The 23,858-nt window shown below is 39.1% G+C and overlaps 1 protein-coding gene, 1 long non-coding RNA gene, 1 other non-coding gene and 1 pseudogene across 3 annotated transcripts in view; 1 reads left to right on the top strand and 3 right to left on the bottom strand.

Moving 5' to 3' along the window:
- The window catches only part of Caap1 (caspase activity and apoptosis inhibitor 1), a 54,171-nt gene that overhangs the window by 23,784 nt on the left and 6,529 nt on the right, over positions 1–23,858 (top strand). The window contains exon 5 of the mRNA XM_085686254.2: positions 8,095–8,168. Coding sequence (XP_085542380.1) covers positions 8,095–8,168 — 74 coding nt within the window. The remainder of the gene's footprint in view (positions 1–8,094; positions 8,169–23,858) is intronic.
- Positions 1,589–1,699, bottom strand: LOC125412710 (U6 spliceosomal RNA). The gene has a single exon (XR_007235661.1). It is a non-coding gene; the product is annotated as a U6 spliceosomal RNA (small nuclear RNA).
- LOC148122755 (Nuclear RNase P) lies at positions 16,633–16,822 on the bottom strand (annotated as a pseudogene).
- Positions 20,836–23,095, bottom strand: LOC148122756 (uncharacterized). Its single transcript, XR_015737564.1, has 2 exons — positions 22,900–23,095; positions 20,836–21,465 (listed from the first exon to the last, which is right to left on the bottom strand). It is a non-coding gene; the product is annotated as an uncharacterized LOC148122756 (long non-coding RNA).

Here is a 23,858-nt window from a genome sequence, read left to right on the forward strand (position 1 = left end):
TTAGAATTGCCATATGGTAAAGATAGAAAAAAATTACTGTATTACTTTGCAGAGTTTTATTATGAATCTCTAACAATAAATTATAAAAACTTTTACTTTACATTGATGAATATTGGGAATTTCTTGCATTCTTTTTCTTATGAAGTCTAAATAAAGCTGTGAAATGACTTTTAATTTTTAGTTATTCTTTACTATTTTATAAAAAACAGTTCATTGCTTATGTGTCTTTTTCCCCCGTTCTTAAAAAAAATGATGTGACTGAGTGTGGCAGTGCATACATTTAATGTCCAGTTTGGCAAACATTTTATATGATAAGATGGCCATGAGCCTGTTGGAGGTATGTGTAAAACATTATGTTCTACATGTGGAATGTTCTCCATAGGCTCACGTGTAAACACTTGGTCCCCAACTGGTGACACCGTGTTGGGAAGTTGTGGAACCTTTAGGAGGTGGGGTCAGACTAGGAAGTAGTCTTTGGGGGTTGGGTTCTAGGGTTGCAGTCTGGCCCTGCTTCCTTATCATATGCACACCCTACCCCCTGCTGATACTGTGTAATAAGCAGCTGCTTTTATGTTTCTGCTACTGTAGCCATGAGTCATTTCTGCTGCCCTGCCTTCCTTGCCGTGGTGGACTTTATCTTCTTAAACCATGAACCAGAATAACAGCAATGGGAAAAATAACCAGCATAAAAAGTTCTGTTTCTCTATGCTTATATTACTGCATTAGAGAGCTTCCTTCTCACAGCATTCTCTGGGAGTTTGAGTCTCATATATATATATAATAAAGAACTGACTGTGCTTTTAGGCAGCAAAGAATAATAAAATTTCTGTTTTGTTATTTGGACACAATTATGGTCACATGTGCTTTGTAAATTGGTTTTTTAAATGTTATAACAATTAGTATTCTACCTATCATAGTTTTCTCTGAAATAGCAGAGTAATGTTTTCAGAAAACCTTAAGTAAAGTATTATGGAATCACTGACAACATCATGATTTATAATGTTAAGGTAGAATCTCACACTTTATGGTACCCACAGGTTCTTTTTCTTGTTGCACATTTAGATACCTTGGTTAGAGTAGGATTGAATGTTGGTGTCATTTGTGCAAGGGATGCAGTAGAGACAAAACTTGATTTATTTGTTAATTGGAAAGGCCTTTTTAAAGAACAGGTTGTTTCGATTCTTTGTATAGTATTGGAAGGTTTCAGCTGACTGCCAGCTTTAAGGATTTGGGAGTCAGTGGTGACTCTAATAGAGCAGTAAGCACTCCTAATTACAGAGACATTTCTTTAACTCCATATGCAGTCTTTTGAGACTAGCTTTAGTAGCATAGTATATCTGGGGCTCATACATGTTTTGAATTTCAGTAGTTTCTTCTCATTGCTGAGTAGTTCTCCATCCTGTAGGCATATCAGTTTTTAATTCCCCAATTGATATACTCTAAGAATAATGGCATTTTAGTGGTATTTATACCTTAGTCTCCAGACCCTGAGAATATATTACGTTATATAACAAAATAGACTTTAGATTTAAGATTAAGAACTTTTTGATAGGGGACTTATCCTAGATTATCCATGTGGGCCTGCTATAATCATCTGAACCTTTTTTATTTTTTATTTATTTTTCTTGCACAGGGGCCATGCTAATCTTCTCTGTATCATTCCAATTTTAGTATATGTGCTGCTGAAACCAACAAACACCATCTGAACCTTAAAAGTGGGAGAGAGACAGAGAGAGAGAGAGACAGAGAGAGAGGAGTAAGAAAGGTATGACATCAAAGGTCTAGGCTGTAACCACCTTTAGGGAAATAGGAATTTTGGTCCTCCAGCCACAAGGAACACAATTCTGTCCAGAACCAAAAAGAACAGAAGATGAATCCATATCTAGCTCCCTAGATCCATTGCTTATAGTCCAGCAAGATTCATATTGTACTGCTGACTTTCAGAATATTAATATAGTGAATTTATGCTCTTTTTTTCCTCCTTTTCTTTTTCAAGACAGGGTTTCTTTGTATAATAGTCCTGGCTGTCCTGGAACTCACATAAATCTGCTTGCCTCTGCCTCTCAAGTGCTGGGATTAAAGGCATTTGCTACCATGCCTGACAAATTTTATGCTTTTTAAACGATCAGATTTCTCATGATTTTTTATGTCAGTGTTAAACTAATGAAGGAATAAGGTTACTTCTCATTTTTAATGATTTTAAACAAAGCCACTGCTAACATTTTTTTTTTTTTGTATTTTGTCTAAAGGAAGCACCTAAGATCAGGACTGCTGTGTCATTTTTGCATCCTTACTTGCCGACACTGAGAGTTCATTTGTTAGTTGCTTTGTGGTTTTAATGCACATTTCCCTATAACAGTGAAGTTGGATTTGAGATGCTTTTTCTATTTGACAACTAAGTCTCCTTCAACTGAAGGAATTTTAATATTTTATTGTTTTATATTATAATTACCTTAGTTGCTTTTGTTACCATAACAAAAGCAACTTAAGGGAAAAAAAATTTGTTTTGACTGAGTTCCAGAATGGTTAGAGTTCATCATAGCATGGAACACATGGCAACTGGAGTAGGAGGCTGGCCTCTCAATTGCATTGGTAACTTAGAAGCAGAGAGAGAGACCAGGAAATGTGACCATCCTATAAAATTTCAAAGTGCACTTCCAGTTACATCCTCTGTAACGTTCTTGCTCTTAAAGATTCCATAAACTTCCTAAACGTTGTCACCAACTGGAGACCATGTGTGCAAATACATGAGTCTATAGGAGAAATCTTATTCAAACCACTGTTATTATAGGTTCTAGATTAAGTTGTTTTGTTGTGAACAAGAGTCACGATGTTGTAAGTAGTCCTCCTGCATCAGCTTTTCACATATCTGGGATTGTTGGCACATCAGTCAAGCTTCAATACACACTCTTTATCAGATACGTGGCTTGCAAATATTTTCTCAAGCCTGCGGTTTGGCTTTTTATTGTCTTAGTCTTTTTGGAAAAAAAAGAAATAGTAAATTTTGATAAAATTCAAGTTAGTAATTATTTTTATTTGTAGGTCATGTTTTAAAATTATTTATTTGGTGTGTGTGTGTGTGTGTGTGTGTGTGTGTGTGTGTGTGTGTAAGTATGTGTAAATAAATGCAGGTGCCTGAGGCATGGCACATGGGTGGACGTTAGAGGACAAACCTGAAAAGTGTGTTCTCTTCTATTGCAGGATCCAGAGACTGAACTCAGGTTGTCAGCTCTGTTGTTTGCTTATCCTAGCATAAACCAAATATTTTTCTGTGTCTTCTAAAGGTTTAAGATTTAGACATTTGGGTCTGTAGCCGTTCAGAAATATTATTTGTATATGATATAAAATATAGATCAAGATCGTCTGTAAGCTGTTTAACTTACTAATAGCATTTATTCAAAGAATGTCTTTCTTCCATTAAATTTCCGTTATTCTGCTTTTATACTGAGAAGAGAATTCAGCACTGTATATATATCCTTTGTTTTATCAGTTTATCTGATTTTCCCAATTGACCTTTGCCCTTTGAGAAAAATCAGATGGTTTTTCTTGTTTATCTTTTTGTTGAAAGATTTTTCCCTAACACTTTTTATTTGTTTAAGAAATTGATTATTCTTCCCTTCCCTTTAGAAATATATTTTAAGGACTGCTCATCAAGAACCCTTGCTGTTCTTGCAGAGTTGAGTTCCCAGCACCCATGTCAGCTGCTCTCAACTTTCTATAACTCTAGCTTCAGTGAATCTGATACCCAGTTCTGTCCTTTATGAGCAGCTTCACATGTTGTGGGCGCACACATACCTACCACATACATGCATACACACACACAAATATTGTTTCAAGCTTTTGTTAATTCACATGTGGTTGTTCTTCATTAAGTACCATAAATTTCCCCAGTCTGTTACTGTCATTTTCAAAAAACAACGAGTTGTAAGAAAGGAAAGGGAACTATATGAGGCCATGGTAACACACAGGCCCTGAGGAGCTGCTGCCCAGGGCCATGTATGGGTCTGTGGTCCTGCTACAGCTGGTGTTTGTGTTGATGTCTGTGGCTTGTGTTACCATAGGGCAGGAGGCCCAGGGAAATTTGAACCATGTACATTGAATTCTGAGGGCCATGCTGGTTTCTGCCCTTGGAGAGCTGGCTTTGCCCTACACGGGAGAGCTGGCCCTGAAGACCCTGGCCCAGGAAGAGCTAGCTGTGCACTAGGGAGATATGGGCCAATCTCTCACTTGTGCCCTTGGGAGACCTGACCCAGGAGGGCAAGATGTAGGGGAGAGCTAGCCCTGCACTCTGGAGAGATGGGCCCACCCCTCACTGTGGGTTTGGGAGACCTGACCTAGGATGGCATGGGTGCAGGGGAGCTGTCTCCATACCTCGCCTGAGGGGGTCGATCCCAGCTGAGACTCAGACTGACCAATTCAGCTCCCACCCAGGCCACATTCAGTGCTTTGAGTTGACCCACTCCAACATCTACCCCATCTGTGACCTGCTTCATCTCTCGAAGGTACTGGTCCTGTGGAGCCATAGCTGCAGTATCTCCATGACTGTAACAGCAGGATATCCAAGGGAGTTTTGGTGAGGGTTCAGTGTGTATAGTGTACCAGAAACCAGAGGCCTTGGACCTGACCAACAACTCATTACAATGAACATTTGCAAGTAAAGTTGTTTTGACAGAAAGTCATATGTATAATACGTGATACACCACAGCTCCCAGTGCCACTAAGATGATTGAAGAGGTGATAGAGAGGCAGGAGAGAAGGAGAAGTGAAGTGGGGTGTTTTCTTTGATTAATATTTTTATTTTTTTATTTTCTTTTGTGGGGCACTGCAAGGGTGAAGGGTAGATATGGAGGAATTGGAAAATGTGTGGGATTGGAATGCATTCCCAAAGACTCAATAAATTATGTGGTTTTGTTTTTGTTTTTTTTTTTTTTTAACAGGAAGAGTAGTGGCATGTAAAAGATAGTTGGACTTTTGTCAGTTTGAGAACTATGACTAGGGCTGCAAGTAGAGTCCTCTTATAGCAAGGCCGTTGATTATAGAGTAAGCTGTGTTAAAGAGAATACAGGTGGAGAAGGGGATAGTCTAAACTGGTGTTGTCGTGTTTTCTCCCTTAGCTTCTCTTCCCCAGTTGTTTGCTCTAATATTCTTAGTTTTAAAGCACTTAATACGTTCAAATATCATTTAAATATAAATTGCATTTTTTTTTTTAGTTTTTCCTAGTTTGGCCAACTAGCATATTTTATCATCGTAGACTCAGACCCCTCATGAACCTAGGAAGATGACAATAAATGCTTGTTGTAGTTTTCTTAGACTTTAATATGTTTTTGTGAATCTTGTTTTCTTTACTGTTTAGTGAAAAATTTTAAGTTGTGTTAAAGAACTAAGCCTATGTGACAATTTTAATTGTAAAATCTACATCTTAGAAAAATTATCTAGTATTAGTTTTATTTGTATTTATTTTATTTTGCCTGTTTATTTTTAGACAAGGTCTCCTCTGTAATTCAGGCTGGCCTGAACCTTTTGGCAGTCTCCCTGTCCCTGCCTCTTTGAGTACTAGGATTACTGGCATACATTACTATGTTCTGCTTAATACTGACTTTTAAATTTTAAATCATTAAGAGCTACTTCTGATTGAAAAAAATTCTGTCTTTTCATGTTTCTGCCACAGGGTGGTGTACTGTAGCTACTTACGGAAATTATGCTGTGTGATTTCAACAGCCTAATCAAACCTAACTAAAAATAGAATTTTATATGTATTCTCATTGGGCATGCAAATAAATTGTTTATAACAGAAGATAATCTTTAAAGAGTCTTATTTGAAAAATATTTTAGGGACTTTGATCAGTTTTTATTGCATTTTTACTTAAATATGTTATTTGGAAGTAATTTTAGACTAAATACATTTAAAAATCAGACAGTAAAGGAGAAATCCGTAGAACATTTATGTGGAGTTACTTTTTATTAACATTTTATCCTCTTTACTTGCCTTTTATTTATATATACATATACTTTAAAAAATCCTTAGTTTTTGGGTATGCATGTATGCTGTGTGTGTGTTTACACACATGTGTGGAGGTCAGAGAACAAGCTTTTCCTCTCTTTTGTTTATATATCTTCCAAGGATTGAACTCAGGTTCTAATGCTTGGATGGCAAACCCTGCTGAGCCATCTCTTACTGCCTACATGTGTACGTTTTGTGTCTGCGTGAACATTTGAGGCTTAAGTCAGATTATGATGGCACTAAATGCTACCTTGTGTTTTCAAAGGAGTATCAATTTCAGGAAATTTGACATTCATAAAAGGCTTTTAGCCTGTCTGCTATCAGTATTTCAATTTCTCTTTTGATTCAGTTCACTTCAGCCTTTATTCCCCCTCTAGTCAAGTTATTTATAATATTTAATTGTCATGGTTACATAGATTCCTTTGACTTGAAATATTTTTGTCGCCTTTTGTCTTTCTTTAAAAAACATTAAAATTCCTTTTAAAAAAACTTTTACTTTTCAGTGATAGGTTTGCCTGATGATTTGTATAGGCTACACATTCTCAGCTAGATTGCAGAGATTTTTATTGGGTCATCTTTGGAGTATTGTATGTCCTATATACTTTATACTATATAAAGTATATATGTCCTATGTGCTTTTTACCAGTGATACCATATTTTGTTGGTGGTTATTTCGGTACATTAATACTAATTAACTTAATTGGTACTTAAAAACATAAAAATTACAAATTTTAATGGAATGCTTTGTCATCGTTTGATACAGATTTATATTTTTGTGATTTTAGATACATGCATGTGTAGAATTATGTGGGATTTGAGGATGTATAAAATGTTTCCTTCAAAGGTTGATCAGTGCTTAGGATTAGATAATATCTGAGTTTATTGGCATGCTCAAGGTAGAACATTTTAACTTTATTCCTTCCAAAGCTCTGCATTTTGTTCCTGGATTACCAAGGAGAATTTTTGATGACCTCTTTGGGACTTGCCAGTCATTATTATGAAAGAATAAAATCTGAGTAGGTGACATTAGATTGCAAAGAAACATTAAAAATGGAGTCATGGCAACTACAAATCTCATAGAAGTTATTAGTAGCAGAGCCAGATAGATTTCTTTTAGGTAGATATAGCTGTTTCTGCCTCGTCCTCCCATGTGGTGGAATTATAGATGTGCACCACCATGCCTGCTTCCAAAGACACGATTTTATTGTCTTTGTTTGAGTTTGTGTTTGTATTAGTGATTTTTAAATACAAAATAAACACTTGCTTGCCAGATACATTTATTGTAAAGAGTAAACTGGGCAAAGGAATACTTGCAGCTCTGTTTTACTCTTAGGCTACTTGAAAGACTTATGCTACTTATAACTGCATAAAATAGTTTTGTGACTAGCAACATTTTCTACATTATTTCTATAATGCTTCCTTCAGGATAGCAATGAAAATTCTCAGAAGGAAATAGTTACCTGATTTGAGAAGATCAATGCTTATTTCGTTTGAATATTCACAAATAGTGTCTTGACTCTGTTGAAAAGGTGTTTGTAGCATCAGCACTGAGATGGTACAACACTGTTCAAACTCTGCTGCAGGATGTACTTTTTGCATGCTCTTATATTTAATCTATTTACTTTGAATACATATATAAATCTATTTACTTTGAATATATATATATGACATACCAAGTGTATTTTCCACATACAGTAGACATCAAAGCATTTGAGGTATGAAATTAGAAGACTCTAAAGTAATTTGAATGCTAAAATGCCCATTATATTTAACTGTGAAAACTGGGAAGTTATTGGATACTGCTGTGAGTTTTGATTTCTTCCATCAGCCACCCTACAGAGTTTTGGGAGAAAAAATTGCATCCATGTTCCCCTAGATTTTCTCCTTGATTTTACAGAGAAGTACATTGCATAAATTATTACTTTATAATTGCATCTTCTGACACATGTGTACACGGTTATGAGTCCCCTAGTACTAAATTATACCCTGGGGCTTGGAATCCATCCTGATTCCCTGGTACCTAACATAATTCTAAGAACTTGGACATTAAATGATTGAATACAGTTTTTAAAGTTTTTGTTTTTATTGCTTAGGCAAGACACCGGTGTAGATTTTACTTCATCCCTGAGAGAGAACAAACAACCAGAAGGTTTGGAATCAAAACAAGGTATGGATCAAGTACTTCATTTTATATAGTTTTTACCAATAATAAATTTCTAGTCTGAAAATTCACCCCATTTTACAGAGAGGGAAATGGAGTAGTCTATTTGTCCATAATCATGTCTGCTTAGCTACTGGGTGACCTGAGTGTTGTGTGGTTGACTACAGATGCCACCAAAAAGGTTTTTAGTGATTTCTCTTGTGTATTTTCAGTTACAAGATGGAGGTAAGTTAGCTGGGTATCTTTGGATTATATGTGGAACAAAGATGATAGCTTTGTAGGATAAGTACCCCTCCTCTCTGTGCCAAGATATTTTTCATTATTTACTTCTTTAGAGAAGAATTTGCTTTCTTTAAATTGGTTTTGACATAACCAGCTAGTAGATATAAAGTGGTAATTTTAATTTATCTAAGCCTTATAGATTAATAGGGCTAATAATTTCAATGCTTTAAAAATTCTCTTCTCAGCTGGGCAGTAGTGTCGCACACCTTTAATCCCAGCATTCGGGAGGCAGAGACAGGCAGATCTCTGTGAGTTCGAGGCCAGCCTGGTCTACAAGAGCTGGTTCTAGGGAAGGCTCCAAAGCTATAGAAAAACCGTGTATCGAAAAACCAAAACTAAAAATAAAAAATTCTTCTCATCTTTATTAGAAAAAAATTTATTGTTCAGATAAACAATAAATTGTTTTTTATTCATTGGAATGATGACTTAAAATTTCTGTAAAACTTGAGCTATAGGAACTTCTCAGTATAGGTTTTTATTTTTTTTAGGTAGAAATCCTGAAGCTTCACTTTGTTACTGATAATTGATTAACAATGTGAAAATGTATATTTTTTAGTTTGTTATATATACTTAATATATATACTATCTACATTTTAAAAAATACATTGGTGTTTATTAATATTTCTGATATTCTTGGGAATTGTCCAATGCCTTTTAGGAATTTTCTAGTGTTAGGCTCATAAATAGACAAACAAAATTATATATTTGTACTTTGACTACTGAATATTCTCACAGATAGAATCTGAGATTTGGTTTGTCAGCATTTCTTTGTCATAGAAATAAAAGCTATAAACACATTGTTTTCAGTTAGTGTAATTATGATCATCTAACCCTCTTTACACTTCACATATAATTAGACCACAGTGCTTTTGTAGCTTTTCTTTTTATTTGTGAGACAGAATCCTACTTTGTATCCAGGCTGGCCTTGAACTCATGATCCTCTTGCCTTTGCCTCAGGAGTGCTGTGAATAGGGATATAACCACCACACACAGCCTGCTATTATCACTTTCCTTTGTTTTTAAAGTTCTTGGTATCGACTGAGCAGAGAGTGTGAGTATGCTATTAGATTATATAGCAGAAAATAATATCTTGTGAAGAATAGAAAGGGTAGAATAAGGCGGGTTGATTCTGCTTCCAGTAGAAAAGAAGCCAGAAACTGCACTGCACAATTTACAGCAGAGCATTTTCTAAGGGTAGATGTATTTTGACTCCATATTCAGACTCCTGGAGTTCTTAAGAACCCCATTGCAATATCAGTAGTTTGTTTTGCTCTGATTTTCCTACAATAAGTAATACTCATTTGAAAATCTGCTATGGAAAAGTCAAGAGGAACAGAAAAGACCCAAGTAGCCTGGTCTACATAGCGAGTTCCAGGACAGCCAGGGCTACCCATAGAGACAAACCCTGCAAGAAAAAACCAAACAAAAATAAAAGAACATAATACTCCTTGGGAATGCATTGTGATTTTAATGGCTTGACCATTAAAGATTAATCATTCAAATTTAGTTTGTTCTAAAGTTCAATAGACCAAAATATGAAGAAGCATTGAGTTTTCTGTTTGTACTTTGAAGATAAATCTTATTATGATCTATTATTTCTATATGAACCAAACATGTAGTTATGTTACCTTTAAATTTTTTTTTTCAGTTTCTGAAGGGCTGAAGTATTATTTAGGTAGTTATGCAGGTAGGACCTGGACAGACACTCACAGTTAAGTTGGTGTATCTTTGTCAAGTGCTGATAGGAAATAGCGTGTTTGAAACTAGCAGTGCTAAGGATGAATGTTGAATTCATAAAATAACCTCAACTAGAGATCTACTTTTACCATGAAAATATTTAAATGCAGGTATGATATTATTTGATTGATTGGAACTGTAGCAAAATTAACTCTTCTGTTGGAAATCATTTCTTAAATCAATCATTTTCAGCCAGAGGGTAGTTATATGAGGAATATCAGTTACAGCCGTGTGTGTGTTGTATACATGAGTATGCACCTGTGTAAGCTTATTGTGAGCTTTAGATCTTAAGGTTTCCTAGAATATCAGTTATTGTATTGCCGAAAAAACTTAGTGCTACTTTAAAAATAGACATGATGTATTTAAATAAAAAATGGATCTTTTTGTGCTATAGATTGGATAATTTCTGCTTAATGAATGTTTAGAAAACATTGTTAAACTTTTAAACCCATCTTTGGTAGTATAATGAGTTATTTTCCTGCAGACTTATTTATGAGGACTTTCAGCAATATTAAAATGCAGGTCTGTATTTAAATTTTTGTCTTGCAGCAGTGTGTAGCTTTCAGATAGTGTAACTTCAAAAATTAAAGTAAAATCTATGCTTGCATTACTTCTTTAATGTGTAATGTTAAAAAATAAAATATTACTTGAGAAAGTACATAGATAGGTTATTGAGAAAAGTTGGGAGTTTTATTGTTATATTCTAAAACATTTGAAAAGTTGTTAAATAGAAAAGTGATTAGTTTATTCTGCATTTTTCATAACTATAAAAGTACAGTAGACAGAAATATCACTATACAGAGTTTTGGAGTTTATTTCTAGCTATCAGAGATATCATTGGATTGCCTGGAGTTCTTACAATGGAAGGTGCTTGAATGAGAATTGCATAAGCCACCACCTGGTGGTGCTGTTGTATAGCAAACAAAATCAATGCTTGACTGGCCCTTTTCTTGAAGTTTGGTTTAAATTGTCAGAAATTGTAAAGACTAGTGCCTACTACATTGTTTGTACTTGGGCAAAGTGTTGAATGTGTTTTCTTACTTTATGTAATGGTCGGGCAATCTTTACAAACTTTTTTCTATTATCTCTACATTTTTTTTTTGTTACATTAGAAAAAAGGTTGCTTGATTTTGCCTTTAGTTCTATTTAATGATTTTTTGAAATATGTTCACTGGAATCTAGGTGCTCAAATAAATAATATAACCATACGGGGCTGGAGAGATGGCTCGGCGGTTGGGAGCATTGCCTGCTCTTCCAAAGGTCCTGAGTTCAATTCCCAACAACCACATGACCACAGCCTTTCAGACCATCTGAAATGAGATCTGATGCCCTCTTCTGGCCTGCAGGCAGACACACAGCCAGAATATTGTATACGTAATAAATAAATAAATATTGAAAAAATATAACCATATAGTACATATAATTATCAGTGTCACTAAGGCATTTGCTGTATTTTACTTGAAATCTTATACATTCTTTTTTTTTAAGTGAAATTGGAGAAATACATATATCCATAAAATATGCACATAAGATTTGTGCTGTGATTAGGCTCAAATCTTACCACTAAATCTAGTTGACTGCTATAGCTGTAGGTTAGCTTTTGAATTCATGAGTTAATGATTACTAGACAGCATTCAGGATTGCTTGGCAGTGCTGGAGTGCTACTGAGTGTGACTCAGTAGAGGAGCACTAGCCTAGCATAGGCAGCCCCTGGCTGTGATCCCCATCACTGAAAACAATGCTAATAACAACTTCAAGAATTTGAAAGTCGGGCTTTAAAAAGAATAATATTGTAAGGCTGGTTTTAATAGGAACAAAATGTTTGTCAGTGGCTAAGCTAAGTGGTAAAACCTTTTAATTTTAAATGTGCTTTCAGCCTTTCAGACTAGTGGTAACCAATAATGTGCTTATTATATTTCCAGAATTATAGGAGGAAATGCCAGAATTTATATAGTAAATTAATAGTATAAGCTAACAAGTTTTAAGTCTTTTCCTTTAATCTTTTTGATTATGTATGTACATATGAAATGCCTATGTAACTATAATGGTATAAATATATGAATATAAAACTTAGCTAGGTGGTGGTGGCGCACGCCTTTGATTCCAGCACTCAGGAGGCAGAGGCAGGCAGATCTCCTTGAGTTTGAGGCCAGCCTGGTCTACAAGAACTAGTTCCAGGACAGGCTCCAAAGCTATACAGAGAAATCTTGTCTCAAAACAACAACAACAACAAAAAAATAAAACAAAAAGGAATGTAGAATGTATGTACTAGAGTAGGTGTTTTAAAATGTTTTCCTTTACAGACAGACTAACACTATAAACTGCCAGAGAACTGCAGGGACAAGCAAATGGAGAGATGCTATCAGATGCTCTTAACTTTCCTAACGCTGTGACCTTCCCTTTAACACAGTTCCTTGTGTTGTGGTGACCCTCAACCATAAAATTACTTCCTTTTTTCTTCATAACTGTAACTTTGCTACTATTAAGAATTGTAATGGAAATATCTGATGTACAGGATATCAGGTATGTGACCCCTAAGGGAGTCTTGACCCACAAGTTGAGAAACAGGTTGTCTAGCAGCTAGACAAAGGGAAGAAAGTGTCAATGAAGCAGTTTTTGTCTCAGATTAAGTTCTAGAGACCTATAGTATAGCATCATGATTATACATCAATATACAGATTGGACTCTCCAAAATATCTGAGAGAATAGATCCTAAATGTATTATGGGTAGTGATATTGTAGCCTAATTTAATTATGTTACAATACATAAGTATGGCAAACACCATGCTGTCTGTCATGTCTCTTTTGTCTGCAAGTCATACCTTAAAACTGGGGGGAACTAATTGATAATGGCTTATTTTTTATTTCTAACATTTTAAAAGTTACCTAAAATATTTTGTTGTCTTTTAGCAGAATTAAGCACAAAAGTTGGTGTGGTCATTTGAATTCTTAAGATGAGGGGTAGTTAGAAAAATACAACTGATTCTTGATCTTGTTGCCATTGTTGATCTAATGTCGTCCTACATTGAAAGAAACTAAAATAGGTAGATAGAGATGAAAGCAAAGGTCAGAAGAAGTGGATTTGCAAATTCAGAAGCACCCAAGAACCAGCTGAGGTGGTGCATGCTTGTAATCCCAGCGCTGTAGGCTGAGGCTGGAGGGGAGCAAGTCCCAAACAGCCTGCACTACATAGCAGGACCCTGTCTCTAAAAGGGAGTGAAAGGGTTAGTTTTGCTAAAAAGAACTTCACAAGTATAGATGAAAACAGTTATGGAAATGTATGGGAAACCAGATACCACCAGAGGCTTTTATTTTTAGACAGGAAGAGAAGGGCAATCAGCTAATGAAGTAGCATTTGTTGCCTGTACATTTTAAATATCTTCTTTGTATGTATTGCCACAGAAATCTCTGGATTGGCAAACGAACTTCTTCTTAGAAGACCTACATGCGTTTGTGAGTGTTAAAGAGCCGTAGGAGACTGAGAAGAATGTTGTACAAAGATGTCTGCAGTTGGGAGCACAGGGCATGTATACTATTTTATTTTTTTCAAGCCATGTCTAGTTCCTTTTTCTTCTGAGCTCTTGTTTTTATATTCTTAACTAGCGTCAACAAGTAAGCAGTCATGCAGATTCTGACTGCAGACTTAACATCTTTGAAGGCTTGATCAGGTAAAAAGAGATTGTGGTGTAGGCTCACCTGGCAAGACCTATCTAGTTAAGACCCTCTTTCTTTCTACCCCCAGGGGGAAAAAAACTGTACTTGTTTTTCATTTCTTTGAAATTTTTTTATACATCATTGCCAGAAATGGAAACAGTGTTCTTCCTACTTTAAAAAATTATTATTGTTATTCTTACATTTTTGTGACATTGGATCTATGTAGTCCTGCCCAACTGGAATTCACTGTGTAGACTAGGCTAGCCTAGAACTCATAGAAATCTAATCTCCTCAGCCTCTCAGATACTAGGATCAAGGGCTTGTGCCATCATGCCCAGCCTCCCCTAAATTACTTGTTATTATTTTTTTTTCTTGGTATGACATAGGCGTTAGTTATTGAGGCAGGGATCTCAGTTGAACCAGGAGCTCAGTGATTGGCTAGGTTAGTTAGCCATAATTGGATATAAGGTTATATATAGTTTATAGCTCAGGCTGGCCTTTAATATGGTTCTCCTACCTCAGCCTTTAAATATTGGATGATATAAGCATGAGCAACCATGCCTGACTTGTTTCATGAAGAATGAAATTACAGAAGGGTTGATTGAGTATACTGAGAAATATTTATTTCCTTATGTCTTTAAGTTATGTCCATTTTTAAGCATTTGATTTTGTGATATGTTTCCTAGGATTCTTAGGGCAGTTATTTCAGAGACTGCACAACACAAGTTTCCAGCAGGTATTTGGATCCTGTTTGGTATAGTCGGTACTTTAAGTCATTAAACACTTCCCATCTCAGCCAATGAAGAGGTAGGACCATGGGTATATGCCATTACATCTGTCTTAGATATTGTTTGGTGTGTATAGGTGTGTGCATGTGTGGGTATATGGGGTCAGAGGTCAACCCTCAGGTTGTTTTTCAGGTGTCACTTTTTTTTTTTTTTTTAATAAGACAAGAGCTCTCATTTAGCATGGAGCTTGCCAGTTTGGTTTGATTGACTGGCCAGAAAGCCCCCAGGGATCCACCTTTCTCTGTTTCCCCAGTGCTGGGATTACAGTTGTATGTGCTTCCATGACTAAGGTTCTTTTTTTTCCCCCCCAAAAAACATGTTTGTCAGGATAGAGCTTAGGCCCTCATGCTTACATGACACTTTACCAGTGGAGCTGGCTCCCAATCCTGTGACTGTTTCTGCATGTGACTTATTGCGGGGCGCCATCCTGTCCAGCAGGAATGAACCCCACCAAAAACGAGAATTCCTTCTCTGGTCACATCTTTATTTGGAGCATTCCCTTGAGGAAAATTGGGGGAAGGGAAGATAGAGCAGGGACGAGAGAAAGCTTAGAGAGAGGAAGTAGGGTCCCGAGGCATCTGCTTTTAAACGGTGGAGCGGCTTGAACGCTGTCCTGATTGGTTAATGCCATTCTGCTGGTGTTGCGGGGCGCCATCCTGTCCAGCAGGAATGAACCCCACCAAAAACGAGAATTCCTTCTCTGGTCACATCTTTATTTGGAGCATTCCCTTGAGGAAAATTGGGGGAAGGGAAGATAGAGCAGGGACGAGAGAAAGCTTAGAGAGAGGAAGTAGGGTCCCGAGGCATCTGCTTTTAAACGGTGGAGCGGCTTGAACGCTGTCCTGATTGGTTAATGCCATTCTGCTGGTCTGAGCATGTGCAGGCAAGGGTGCAGGCAGGGGTGCTCAGCCCCACATGGCTACCTCCAAACTGCAGGACCACCTGTGCCTCCAGGTGGCTCCCAACATCTCCCCCTAATTATTGTCTTTAAGAGCAATAAGGCAAAACTATTTTCCAATCTGGTCCCCACCTAGACGCAGCATGCCAAGGATATCTGCTCCCACCCATCCCCAAGGAGGGAAAAGGCAAAATAGAGTCAGAGATAAGAGGTTGCACAGGGTGTTGCTCAAGTCGATGGTGTGAAACAGCTGCTCTTGGCACCGCCCAGAAGGTCATCTCTGCTGTCTCCGTACGAATCTTCCACAGCAGGACATTCAGCATCCATTGGGTCATCTTCTTTATCTCTCTGGTCGGTCTCGCTGGCATCCAGATGTATGTCAGCATTCCTAGAAAAACATAAACAAAACTCTCCTCCCAAATTAACATTTAAGAGTATTAAAAACTCTCAGTGTAAAAATTCAGCACAATCAGTACTGGAAGTAGGCTGGTTTTGAACTTAGAGACCTGCAGGTCTCTGTTTCAAAAAGCAAATCTTGTTTGCCTGTACCAGCAAAATTTTGAATTAAAAATTAAGTGTATAGAATGCAAGAGAAATCCTTTCTCTGGGGGAAGCTGTCACTGGTAGTGTAGTCCCCCTCTATTGTTTAAAAACCAAAGCAGTTGTCACTGGGAATTGAACTCAGGACCTTTGGAAGAGCAGTCAGTGCTCCTAACCTCTGAGCCATCTCTCCAGCTCCCCTATTCAGATGAAAAAACCTCTAGGTAACATTGTTTATTTCACCCGTTGCCAGGGGCAATAGGTAATGATAACCAGGTTGACGCGCCTTTATTATGATAATTAGGACCAGTTCTTTGAGGGAGAATGGACGTCGATCATCTGGCTACTTCCTGCTGACAAAGGGGCGATGTTTGGGGGATAAATGTTTTTATCTGACTGAATTCTTGGCGACAAATGTTTTTATCTGACTGAATTCTTAGCGACCTTGGCTGAGGGCGGCGGGCAGCGGACGGCGGCGGCAGCAGACGGCGGCGGCTGCCATAGCTCCGCCTCTGAGGCCCAATGTGGCGCGCTCCGCATGGCCCCGCCCCGGGCCGTGCGCGGGCTCGCCGTTTCACCTCAGGCAATGAACTCGCACCACCGGCTGTGAGTCTTTTTCAAGCTCCGGCGAGGGGGGGCATCCGCCCACCCGTGGAGGGGCTTCTCCTGCCCGGTCCGCCCGCGCGCAGAGCCCCGTTCTCTGGGAACTCACCTCCCCGCTCGCCCATGTTGCTATGGAAACACAGTTTTTCCGCAGAGCCGATTCAGCTCCTCTCTGCCTTCTATGGCGCCGCTGCTCACCACGCAGCTTCCGCCTCAGTCAGGCGAGTCCGCTCAGGTGCTGAAAAAGTCCTCCAAAAACCATAGCCCCGCCAGAAGGCCTCTGATGTCACACGGACTTTAGCCCGCCCGCGACCTGGCTATTCGCAGGCCTCTGCGGACTCCAGCAAATTTCCCGCCAGCAACTGGTTAGCATGGCCATGCCTCCCGAACGAGCTAGCACTGGAGAGTGCAATTTTGCGTCTCCCTCCTGAGTAGCTGGGATTACAGGTGTGCACCACCGTGCCTGGCCCACTTCCGTGTTTTTAATCAGGCATTACCGCTCAAAGGCGGGCCGGCTGCCGCCAGCACTCTCAGCACGATCAAGCAGCTTGTCTTTCTCAGTCAAAAAATTAAAGTTTTTTGTACGTGAGAGCCAGAGACTGAGCTCTCTTAACAAAATTAGGCGAAAATCACCTCCAAAAGCTCTGTGGCTCTTTAAGAATAGGAAAGGCAGTGATCAAGTTCGCCTCCCTACGAGACTGTTGCCTCCAAGTCTCTAACAGCGAGTACGCAGGTGGACGGAAAGGGAGCGGAAGCCGCGGTCTCCCGTACCCCATCGTCCTCAAAGTCCCGCCTTAGTTACCTCGCCTTTTTTGCTGCTGTTTACATCCCTCCTGCACTGAACTTAAGGGATTTTTCTTCCCCGTTGCTTTCTGTACCTTCTTTCAGATACCTTAACTTTGATTTTTTTTTTTTTCTTTTCTATTTTAGGCCTATCCTTTGAAATTCTTTTTTACATTTCTTTTCCTCCCCTTTCTGGAGGAATTCAACCGACGTCACTCACCGCTCCATGTTCTCAGAGTTCTGAAATTCAAGGCTCTCTGTGCTGGTGTCTGATCTTGGCTTTTTCTCCCGGGCTTTCTCAGGGTCCCCCGGCGTAGTTGTCAGGGTCCCTCAGCGTCCGGGGTTTCGAGCACCAGTTGCGGGGCGCCATCCTGTCCAGCAGGAATGAACCCCACCAAAAACGAGAATTCCTTCTCTGGTCACATCTTTATTTGGAGCATTCCCTTGAGGAAAATTGGGGGAAGGGAAGATAGAGCAGGGACGAGAGAAAGCTTAGAGAGAGGAAGTAGGGTCCCGAGGCATCTGCTTTTAAACGGTGGAGCGGCTTGAACGCTGTCCTGATTGGTTAATGCCATTCTGCTGGTCTGAGCATGTGCAGGCAAGGGTGCAGGCAGGGGTGCTCAGCCCCACATGGCTACCTCCAAACTGCAGGACCACCTGTGCCTCCAGGTGGCTCCCAACAACTTATATTCCTTAGTTATTCTGAGACCTTTGGGTTATCAAAATAGCACATTAATTGGTAACCCAATTAAGCCCTGAAAACATATATACAATTAACATTATACAGACCAAGCAGGCTGTATTTATGTAGAAGTATATGTGTATATACATAGTGAGTACATATACATAATATATGCATGTGACAACAGTCAGTGAAGAAGTTATTGAATTGTAAGTGAGCAAGCAGAGCTATTTGGGAGAGCTTGGAGGGAGGAAAGGGAGAAATGATGTAATTATATCACAGTCTCAAAAAATAAACAACGTAAGTTTTAAAATGAGTTTTAAGTGTCTTTGTATATTTAAAAATTCTGGAACTGATCTCTTCATCTAACACGTTGTTGTTTAGTGCTAGGCACTAGGGCTAAAGAGATAAAATGTCCCTGGCCTGGAAAGAACTTAAAAAAGGAAACAGATGTGTACTCTTTTCCCCTTCATGTTCACCTGTTCTTGACCTGATGAGCTCTGCACTGTCAGGATTTGCCCTCTATTTGTACCCAGGTTCTATTGTATTTTGACAGTTCTTCTACCAAATCATTCTCTCCCCTTCTTTTGAACTGTTGCTGACAACTAAGTCGATGCTTCCTTCTCCTCCTGACTCCTAACTGCATTTGATCCATTGATGATTTTCCTATTCTCAGTATGGCCCTCCTTCACTCCTGACTTTATAGAGTGAGTGCTTCAGGACTCTGAACTTTTCTACATCCCATAGGTGGTGGTCTTAAGTAGTCCCAAGACTGACAGGAAGAAAGCCTGGATGACTTTCAGCACTCCAAGCATTCTCATCTGTGCTATTGGTGTTTGCTGTCTAGTTCATTACATGGGTCTTTCATATGCCAATTCTCTCTGGCCTGTCTAAACTAGTTAGTTTACCCTCCCCTCCTCCAGAGCTCATAGACGTAATACACCTCGGCTTTCCCAGGGTTGGTGTCAGGCTTGCAGACAAATGAAGAAGTTATCTTCATTTGTTAGCTGGCCCTGCACTGCTAGAGTATAAGTGAAAATCTGTCAGTTGTCACTGGGCTTCAACACTGTGATCCAAATGTCTACATGTAAGACTTAAGTTCGTTTATGTGAGTAACAAACTTTAGGCAAAATCAAAGAGCTCCAAATCTGTGAAGCGCCCTAGTCTACTGTTGATACAGAACTGATCAGCATCTGATTGCAACCACCATTGCCTATTAAATACTGCTAGTTATTGTTTACAGCTTGACAAATATTTAGGGATATCCACATTCTAGTTGGACATGGTTCTTACTCTTAAGTAGCTGTCTACTTTGTAGTGCTTTTGAATTCACATCTGATTATCCACTTAAATAGAGTGCTTCATTAGACAGAGTTATTTATATCTTGGTTCTTTTAAGTCTTCAGTACTAGTTCATAGACATTGGACTTAAGTCAATTTTTTTGAATAAGTAAGAAAATAGATGAATAAATGTGTGTGCTTGTGCCGTTGTGCAGGTCAGAGGGCGGATTGTAGGTATCTGTTTTTTCCTTCTACCTGTGAGTACTGGGGATTAAATTCAGATCACCAGTCAGCTTTGGTGAAAAGCACCTTACTGGTTGAATCATCTCGCTGCCCCTCATAGTCCGTACATTATTCTTTATACAGAAGACGAAAGCAAAGTACTCTAGCTTTGTAACAGTATTGGCTTATTTCACCTGCCGTTCCAGTGCCTTCTCAGAAAAGCACATTGTTTCTGTGCTTGTTTTTCCTTTCTGTCCTCACCAAGATGGGCCATCTGTTGTTTGCTTCCTTTAGTCTCTGGCTTTGTTTTCATTACATGTGTAATAAGGCTCTCTACCAGTCTTCTATGTTGATGGATGATGGACTCTTTAAAATGTGCTTATAATAGTCACTTTTCTGTAGGTCACATTTCTTTTGATATTTTGTAATTTGGGTGATATTTATAGAGTTTAATATAGAGCCTTCCTATGCCCCTAAACTGTCTTTCCCCATGCCTTCTCTCTGACTATTCCAGGAGAAAAACAAAAACAAAACAAAACCCCAAACCCATGGGATACTTTTACAATTTCCACCTTTGTTAGCGTGATAATTCCCCCCCCCCAAATGGGTTCCCTCTACTTCTTTATGTCTCCTGAGGAAAAGAATGACTGTAAAAAGAACTGACAGTGGCCATTATTTTTACTACTTCTTCAATCAAAATATTCTGAGTTTTGGGGAATGATTGCTTGTTTAATGAAATATTGTGTCAGGTTTTTTAGCATACTGATAATGATAGTTTGCTTTATGAGTTTATTAAAAGACCTTTATATTTTATTACCTTTCCCCGTGCTTATATATATATATATATTTAATTAAGCAAAAGCAATGTTTTAGGCAACATGTCCATATGTGAAATAGACAGCAAAGCTGAGCACAGACTATTCCGACAGATTGTGAAGTATTAAGATGTTGCTAGCAGAGAGAATGTGTGTAAAATCTACCAATTAGTATTGCTGTATGCCCAGGGGCATAGGGCTAACCACACGAGCATGGATAGCCTATGGGGCCTGTTCCTAAAGAAAACTGACCCTTAGCAGGTGATTGCCTGTAGTTCTTTATCTAGGTGTGGGACCTTGTAGCATGAGGGCCGGCTTGTTGGGGTTTCCGTCCTGCCCGGTACCCCCCAGCCGGCAAACCCCAAAGAAAATCACATACGGGACTCCATAAGATTATAAACTGATTGGCCCATTAGGTCAGGCTTCTTGTTAACTCTTATAACATATATTACCCCATTATCCTTATCTATGTTAGCCACATGGGCTCAGTACCTTTCTCAGTGTGACAGCTTACATGTTGCCTCTTCGGTGGTCTGCGCAGGAGTGAAGGAATGGCTTCCTGCTTTCCAGGATACTCCTGTTTTCATTGCATCACCTCTACTTCCTGTCTGGTTTTCCCACCTATACTGCCTGCCTGGCCAATCAGCGTTTTATTAAAATATGATTGACAGAATACAGACAATTCTCCCGCACCATTTCCCTCTTTTTTTTTTTTAAAACAAAGAAAAATACCCATAGTCCATTTGTTGGGAATGTGGGCGTAGTATTTCAGGCTACTTCCTGCTGGTTGGGGGCACTGATGATCTTATGGGGACCTAAAGAAAATTTAGAGTTATAATCAAGTCCTGACTGAAGTATCCTGGGAGTCTTGATCATCGCAGGCTGCAGTCTTAAATCAGTTCTGGATGTAGAACTCTGTCATCTGGGCCATCTGTTCCTGTCGGAGATTTCTCAGGTGGCCTCCCTTGGTCAAAGATGATTTTTCTTAACTCTGAATAAATCCATAGCCTCTCATTTTCTGTGGAAACAAAAGCAAAATCTCTTCTCCAAAGTAACATACCTTTTGACTTCAGTTTTGAAGCCAAGGTATTTTCAAAATACCTATCTTGGGTTGGTTCAGCAGCATTTATAAACAAAAGTCTTTTAGCAGTTGTTGCTCCTTCCTCAGCATTCAAACAATCCAAAGAGAGCATAATAGCATACAGTATCAAGATTCTCTGTATATTTTCCATCTTTATGTGGCTTTACTTTAACCTCTATTTCTTTTATTTTTACTTTTACTTTTTGAGACAGGTTCTCTGTATATCTTTGTCCTGGAATAACACTGTAGACCAGGCTGTCCTTGAATTCAGAGATCCTTCCGTCTCTGCCTCCCCAGCACTGGGATTAAAGGTGTGTGCTACCACACTTTGAACTCACAGAGATCTGTCTCTGCCTCACAGGCATTGGGATTAAAGGCGTGTACTACCACACCTTGAGGTCACAGAGGTCAATCTACCTCTGCCCCTTGAAGTCACAGAGGTCAATATGCCTCTACCTCCCAGGCATTGGGATAAATGGTGTGTACCACCACACCCAACTATTTTCTTTCTTCCTTTTTTTACATTAAGAACTTTAACTTTTAGCCTGCATATATATTTCTAACACACTGTAAAACATTTAGAGGTTTTCTTCCTCTTTGAATCTCTCTTTACTGTATATCTCTTTTTCTGACCACATGAGCCTTTAATTTACAAAGCAATATGGAAAGCCGTGACTTTGACAGCTAGATCCAGCTCATTCCTTAGCTTTCCAGATTCATAGCTGAGATACCAGCCAGAGCTGTGTTCACTGCCACAACTCTATGGTGTTTCAAGGTCCTTGCTAGCAAGCAAGCTGCATCATTCTGCTCACAGACCACACTCAGTCGGACTGCCTGCCTGCAAGAGTCAGAGTTTGTCCTGGCAGGACAGTCCAGATAGCCGGCATTTTAAAACAGCACAGCTTTTCTCCTGCTACAGCTGAAAATGAAAAGAATGCGTTCAGCTTGTCATCAACAACATTTAAGTGTTTTGTGGCAGGACCTCTTTAAAGAGCTGCAAGGTTTTGCAGCTAAAGCTGAGTCAGGAAGCCTCTCTCAGATGAGAGCGCTTGCTTGCCTCTAGCAAGCAAAGTAGACCTGAGAAATTGCTGCCACCAAGAAGCCATGCTTTACTCTATTCTTTTCCAAGCTTTCTCAGGCTTTTTGTGGATTCAGTTATCCACGTCTGGGCGCCATATGTAGCATGAGGGCCGGCTTGTTGGGGTTTCCGTCCTGCCCGGTACCCCCCAGCCGGCAAACCCCAAAGAAAATCACATACGGGACTCCATAAGATTATAAACTGATTGGCCCATTAGGTCAGGCTTCTTGTTAACTCTTATAACATATATTACCCCATTATCCTTATCTATGTTAGCCACATGGGCTCAGTACCTTTCTCAGTGTGACAGCTTACATGTTGCCTCTTCGGTGGTCTGCGCAGGAGTGAAGGAATGGCTTCCTGCTTTCCAGGATACTCCTGTTTTCATTGCATCACCTCTACTTCCTGTCTGGTTTTCCCACCTATACTGCCTGCCTGGCCAATCAGCGTTTTATTAAAATATGATTGACAGAATACAGACAATTCTCCCGCACCAGGACCTTATGAGCCCTTCCCCGTTTCATTCTGGGTGTGAACTGATGTGGTCTTGTGTGGACAATCATTGTTGATAATTCATGGGTATAACTTCCCTGTCATGCCCAGAAGATATTGTTTATAGCAGTCCTCCTGGTCCTCAGCCCTTAGAATATTTCCATCTCCTGTTCCTTGATGTTCCTGGTGCCTTGAGGGTAGGGCTGTGTTATAGATGTTCCACTTTAGGGATGGGTACCCTGGAGTTATGTATACTCTGTACTTTGACCAGTTGTGAACTTCCGTAATAGTTTCTATCTGCTGCAAAAAGCTCCTGCTTTTCTTTGTTGAGACGAGCTCTCCTGTATAGACCAGGTTGGTCTTGAACTCAAGGTCTCTCAGCCCTGTCCCCAGAGTTTATGATAGGTGTTTCTCACCACCCCTTGCTTAATTTCTTTATGTGTACAAGTGTGTATTCCTGATGCCTATGGAAGTCAGAAGATGGCATATGGTCCCCTGGAACTGGAGTTAAGGGTGTTTGTGAATCACTGTGCCAGTGCTGGGAACTAAACCCAGGTCCTCTTCAAGAGCAACAGGTTTTTCTTAACCACTGAGCCCTATTCCCTTAACTTATTTTTGTAATTTTTCTATTTTGCCAATGTACTAGATTCCCTCTTGTCTCACAAAAAACTAAAAGCTCTAATCAGTAAAAAGTAATATCTTTTTCTTTCTTTGGGTATCAGTATATAGACCAGGCTGACCTCAAACTCCTTTGTGTTTC

This window comes from Myodes glareolus, chromosome 3 (genome assembly GCF_982192425.1).
Source record: "Myodes glareolus chromosome 3, mMyoGla1.1, whole genome shotgun sequence".
NCBI lineage: Eukaryota > Metazoa > Chordata > Mammalia > Rodentia > Cricetidae > Myodes > Myodes glareolus.